Here is a 6,000-nt window from a genome sequence, read left to right as displayed (position 1 = left end):
CCTACGGTAATAATATGTAACTTGAAAACAATTTTCCGCCTCTTTATTAAAATTATATGTTAAAATCTATTTCTATATTTTCGAATGCGGAAACAATAAAAATACATTAGTATGTACCTAATAATATAATGACTGGATGGTTTTTCCATGTTAATTTTAAAACGCTAAAATAAATAAAAATTTAGAAGAGATATTATATAATACTGCACTATTTTTTTATAACAACTTGAATCAAAGCGCATTAAGATTTTTGATATAATTGGACAGAACAGAATTTTATAGCTAAACTTACTGATAGAGATAAAATTAAAATTGTTCGTAGAAATGTTTCTAAGATATAAAATGTTTTATTGTTTTATACAGCTAAATTATCTGAGTTAAAGACTAGCAGTGACTATTTCCACAACTAAAGAAAAGCACTCATGATAGGAATTATTGTTATTTTCTATTCTGTTATTTAAGTATATGACGAGTATTCAATTTTAACTACATACATATAAATACTCATGAATTAATCGGCTATTGAAATTCTAGTTGTTGTATCAAGAATTCAGGCTTTAGAAAGCACCACTGTTTTAAAATATGAACTTGTTAATTGTAAAATGACGTGTGTTCCACATCACTGTAATAATAAAAAATCTAATACATAATATGACTTAACCATTAATTTGAAAACCAAGAACTTAAACATGCTCAAGAGAATACATAAAAGCGAAAAGAGAACGAACAAAATCGGATTTTAATCAAGATCGTGGCTTCTTGTGTACATTATTCAACCCATTATTTTTGGTTTTTGTTGAAAAATTTGGAACATATCCTGTTTTGAACCTAACTTTATCATATTAAAACTCCCAAATCGTTACATCCTCTTAGGTGTTAAAAACTTACAAATGGATCTGAATTACTTCGCGTAGCAACTGACTAAGCTAAATTTCAGTTTATTGTTTTAATCCATTAAAATGCCATCTCCTCCACCAACTTTAGCGGATAACTGAAGCATAGGTATATTATTACTTTGTAGTAGAATACATTACTATTTTATCAAAACTGTAATTTAATTATCAACTATTAGTTTGGCTTTTATCAATTTATGTTTATAAAACAAAGCAGTTGAAATCGGCTTAGCAAATAAAGTAAATATTCAATCAATCATGAAATCTTTACTTAAAACAATATTCTAAATAGTAATTGAATTCACCCTGTGCGTTTTTCTATATTTTCTGTGTGTATCTTCCTCTTTACCAAAAATATAAATTTACAATTAAAATTTGTGCAATAAATACCTAACTATCGAAAATTTTGCCATTAAAACAAAAATGGCACCATACAAAATGCATAATTTATTATTCATATCTATTTTACTCTATTTATATAAAAAGCGAGTTAATTTGTCGATAATGATAAAAACTGAAAAAAAAACATCGGAAACCTCTCCAATCAGGAGTTCGTTTGTGAATAAGCTATTAGCTAAAGTTTTAAAATAAGATCGATGCAATTGACACAAATGGATTATCACGATTAAATCCATTTTAAAACCTTATCTACTCGAAACTCCCGCTTTCTAAAAATAGAATAAAATTACAATGTCGTTGTTTCACATTAAAAAATTTATCATATAACACTTATTCATATTGATTTAGCACCTAATTACCTAAACTCTTTAAGTACTAACAACTCACGCAAAATATAACAGCAACGGTGGCAATACAACAACTTCAGGCAAAATTTTCATTGAAAGCGAATCGACGCCGCCAAAATTAATGTAACAATTTTTGATATGGCAACACCGGGACAAACTTCGTGTATATTTAAAATTATTTAAAGCTATGATCCTCCCGCCCATTGTTCGTGTAGTGATTTCAAATGATCGTGAGCACGTTTCGTTATATTCAATGTGGGTACTATTTCTAACAATCCACTTTCGCCAATAAGACTCAAGCCAGCCAAACCTAGATATGTATGCATTGGGTCGGTACAAGTGTCCGGCCATTTTGAAAAGCCGCCAACCACACAATCCTGAGTTTCATAAACATAATTTCTATTATTGGAAAAGTTAGACAGATTCAAGGAGTCCAAAATCTTTAAAGATGCTCCGACCCAAAAACTGTAGCAGGTGTCAACTGGTTTGTTCGGTCTGCCCTGGAAACCGTCTATTTGGCGCATCAATAACCACCTTCTTAGACCTTCTATTTGCTCTTCACTTAGTTGGTCCAACTGATTAGTTAAGCTAAGTGTTGCTAGAGCACAAAATGTGGTTCCTCCATGAGATTCCAGCTCCGGACATTGGGCAATTCCATAATCATAACCCTGAAAAGAATTGATATGTTGATTTAAGTTATTGTTAAGTAAAGGTAATACAATCTATAATATAAAAAAAAAATGAATCCCAAAATGTGTTGGTAAGCGCATAACTTGAGAACGGCTGAACCGATTTCGATAATTCTTTTTTATTATATTCCTTGAAGTACGAGGATGGTTCTTATGTAGAGAAAACGTAAATATGTACCACGGGCGAAACCGGGGCGGACCGCTAGTTTAAAATATTTTCAAAACAAAGACATTCATTCTATTTAACACCAAGAAATATTCCATAGATTTTGATAGGTATACCTCTAAGGGCGCAATTTCATTGTTTGCTAACTCGTTAACTTGCAATATTTTTATTTAGTCCTTATTATAAAATACAAATAACATACGACAACTAGTTCTAGCAGTTGTTATGAATGATGTTTTATTCATGAATTAAACATACTCACTATTGATTTTATAATATAATCTGTAGCCCTCTTTATGTTGAAGCCAGACCAATCATTTAGTATATAGCTGATACACGCGGCACAATACACAAATCGCATATCAGATTCACAGCCTGAAAGTGTTGCTGAGAAGTTGCCTTCCTTTGTTTGCAAGGCTTTTACACCTGAAAATAAATACGGAACTATATTAATACTTTTTATTTTATAGATAATATCAAACAAACAAAAATTATTTAATAATTATAATTTTTAAAGATAAATATATTATTTAAAGGTTCTTTTTTTGCTTTTGTCTGAAAACGTCTTTTGATAATATCTTTGTTGCAAGGTCAATAATAATATATACACAGAGTTTTTATAATATTAGATTTCTAAGTTTTTAAGATTAATTTTGACACAATTAGATATTTTTTATCCGACATGCACGAATGCGCCCGCTATTGTTACGAAACTAATGAACTACTTAGAGCTTACGTGAAATATTTCAATCGAGAGAGTAAAATTTAAAGTTCGCGTCATGGTAATACCGTCACAACATGGGGTAAGGCGACGATTTTGATATCATTGAATCTTGCCAAAGAAGTTTCACTTTTGACACGTGTAGCTCGGCATTCGGCACACGCGGTATTTTTTTTTTATATCGGACATTCTAAGCTATTTTTTTATTCAGATCGTTAATATTAATACGTCTATTTAAATCAGACACTTAAAATAAACAAACCTTCCACTATTGCTTTACGATTAAGCCTCGAGAGGTCGTCTCCCAATGCCAACAGCACGCAGAGACCCGTGTACGTCATCGCAAGGTGACCGCAACGGTACATCTTGTTCTCGGAACTCAAATCGATGTTCACCGTCGATGATCCTTGGAAGCCACATGCGGACATGTCACCAGCTAAAATACGTAATAAAATTATGCACATACCTACTTATTACATTTATGAAATACTAGCGGTCCGCCCATGGTACATATTTCGCAATAAAAGATAGCCTATGTTCTTTCTCAAGGTCTAAAGATTATCTGTGCCAAATTTCATTAAAATCGGTCCAGTAGTTTATGCGTGAAAACCATACATACATACATACAAACCTTTCCTCTTTATAATATTAGTATAGACTAATATAGATAGGACGCAAGTCCTTGAATCACTCTTGACCGATTATTTAAAACTAGCTGTGCTCCGCGGTCATCTTATTAGGGTACTGTTATTAATGAATGTAATAATAAACTATGATTAATTTTAACATTGTGTAAAACAGTAAAGCCATGTTAATTTGACTACATGTCATTTAACTTTCTCATCAATACATAATTAGTCATACTTCCCTTTTAAAAGCAGTTAATGTGAAATTTAATAGTTAGATATGCTAATGTTTAACTATATAACTGTCTTATCAAATATGCAAATATTAGATTGACATAACAAGTAGCTACTATTTAAGTGAACTTATAGCCTCACGTATGTTTGCTCTATAAAATAATAAAACTAATCTTGTGGCCTTATGATTGTTTACACAAAATTTCTTAAGCGTAGGAGATAACTGCTGCTGAGATACCCAGCCTCAAATCCTTTTACAAATTAGGAATTTTTTAAATAAATCCTATACAATAAAACATATAAATACCTTTGAATTAACCATAAAATGGTAACTGATAAAAAATATCCATTACATTACCATTAGACCAAATTGTAACTATAACCAAAAAGAGTGAAATAAAATTTAAAAAGTACCCATATCATTTAGTAATTATACAGAGTATTATAGAAAAACAAATAATACAAGATATTCGAGACATGCAGAATGTTAGAATAAAGGAGTTATTTGTTGGTTCTTCTCCGTAGACACTACTTTCCGAATCGGTGGTAAAATGGTAATGGGAATAAGAAATGCTTCTAATAGAAATCTTAATAGTGAATAAATGTTTGAGTTTGAATAATTCAAACTAGAATTATTCTAGTTTGAATAAAGGAACATTTAATTAAATTGCAACATAAAATCGAATGCCTAACATTAAATTTAATGCCTGGAATGGTTAGGGTTAGTAAATAATAAAAAAAAAATTAAAGAGCTTATTAAGATAAATATATATACTTAGTAAAGGGAGCTAATTAAGATGAAATTATTGAAAATTTTAAATGTTCAATAATTTTTACTTACTATCCTTTTCTGGATGGACTTGCAATTGATATAACCAATCTACTATCCTTCTCTGAAGTTCTATAGATATTGATGAAATGGAGCCCAAGACATCTAGACCAGATACGGAAAAGTATGCTATAGTAACCCTGAAAAAAATATTAAATATTTATATTGTAACAAGATATATAAATTCAAAAAAGCGAAGGTTATTTATTTACGAATCATAATAGATCAAATTATCAATCGAATTATTTTATTTTTAATAACAAATTTATATATGAAGCTTAAATACTTTGTTTATCAAAAGTTGTTTATAGCAAAGTTTACCTTGTTGTATCATGAGATGATAATGATGAGGGTAAAATATTTAAAAATCGCATAAAGTATTTAACATGTTGCCTGTGAGCCAATATTCTATGATCTTCGTTATTCATTTTGGAAACAATTTTTTAATAAACATAAATTTTACGTAAAAAGAAAAATAGTTAACACTTGATTTTTATCAAATAGGTAAATAAATAAAATCCAAAATACTTTGAATCAATGACTGTACACCACACGTCGAAGTAAAAAATTTAAATGAATGGATTTAGAGGACTAAATTTCATTTAAAGGTTTTGCAATAAGATTCAAGTTACAGAATTAATCGCAGTCCAAATGACAAGTAGTAGCATACTTGCACCTGTCAAAAGTGTCAAATGTCACTGTCACTTATTTTCCATAGATAATCAGTGTTGCCAGGACCATTGTGATTGTATGTAAAAACAAACCAACATCTTTAATGTTTACTCTCGATCTGTAGCCGTTATTTTTTATGAATCATCAACAATACGTTGAGAAATCGTTTTCCGCAAGAAGCTTATATCTAATACACTGGAGATTGCACTATGACCATTAACTTGTAACAAGAAAATATGACCTTGAATGACGCCTGTATGTTTTTTTATCCCTTTCACACCAACTTGCCAAGTTAGGTGAAAGGGATAAAAAAACATACAGGCGTCATTCAAGGTATGGTAGGTGTATTAGATATAAGCTTCTTGGTGGTAAGGTAGGTGTATTAGATATAAGCTTCTTGGTTTTCCGCATGTTGCGGACAACA

At 30.3% G+C, this 6,000-nt stretch overlaps 1 protein-coding gene across 1 annotated transcript; it reads right to left on the bottom strand.

Annotated features, from left to right (window-relative positions):
• Window positions 1-426: 426 nt before the first annotated feature.
• Window positions 427-5,564, bottom strand: betaggt-I (geranylgeranyl transferase type-1 subunit beta). Its single transcript, XM_089707274.1, has 5 exons — window positions 5,226-5,564; window positions 4,917-5,044; window positions 3,478-3,651; window positions 2,757-2,920; window positions 427-2,307 (listed from the first exon to the last, which is right to left on the bottom strand). The coding sequence occupies exons 1-5, from the start codon at window positions 5,330-5,332 to the stop codon at window positions 1,825-1,827; spliced, it is 1,056 nt and encodes a 351-aa protein (XP_089563400.1). The 5' UTR covers window positions 5,333-5,564; the 3' UTR covers window positions 427-1,824.
• Window positions 5,565-6,000: the final 436 nt, after the last annotated feature.

Source organism: Colias philodice, chromosome 19 (genome assembly GCF_061535455.1).
Source record: "Colias philodice isolate Cphi_HAF_F1 chromosome 19, ilColPhil1 Martin Lab GWU primary, whole genome shotgun sequence".
NCBI classification, from domain to species: Eukaryota; Metazoa; Arthropoda; class Insecta; order Lepidoptera; family Pieridae; genus Colias; species Colias philodice.
Note: the sequence above shows the minus strand (reverse complement) of the source record. Positions and strands in the feature narration are given on the sequence as shown.

Excerpts from the sequence above, each read along its gene's own strand:
- betaggt-I (XM_089707274.1), bottom strand. The coding sequence starts at position 5,332 with ATGAATAACGAAGATCATAGAATATTGGCTCACAGGCAACATGTTAAA. Across the intron at positions 2,921-3,477 it reads TCGTAAAGCAATAGTGGAAG|GTGTAAAAGCCTTGCAAACA; the intron begins GTTTGTTTATTT and ends ATTTATTTTCAG. Across the intron at positions 2,308-2,756 it reads ATTATATTATAAAATCAATA|GGTTATGATTATGGAATTGC; the intron begins GTGAGTATGTTT and ends AATTCTTTTCAG.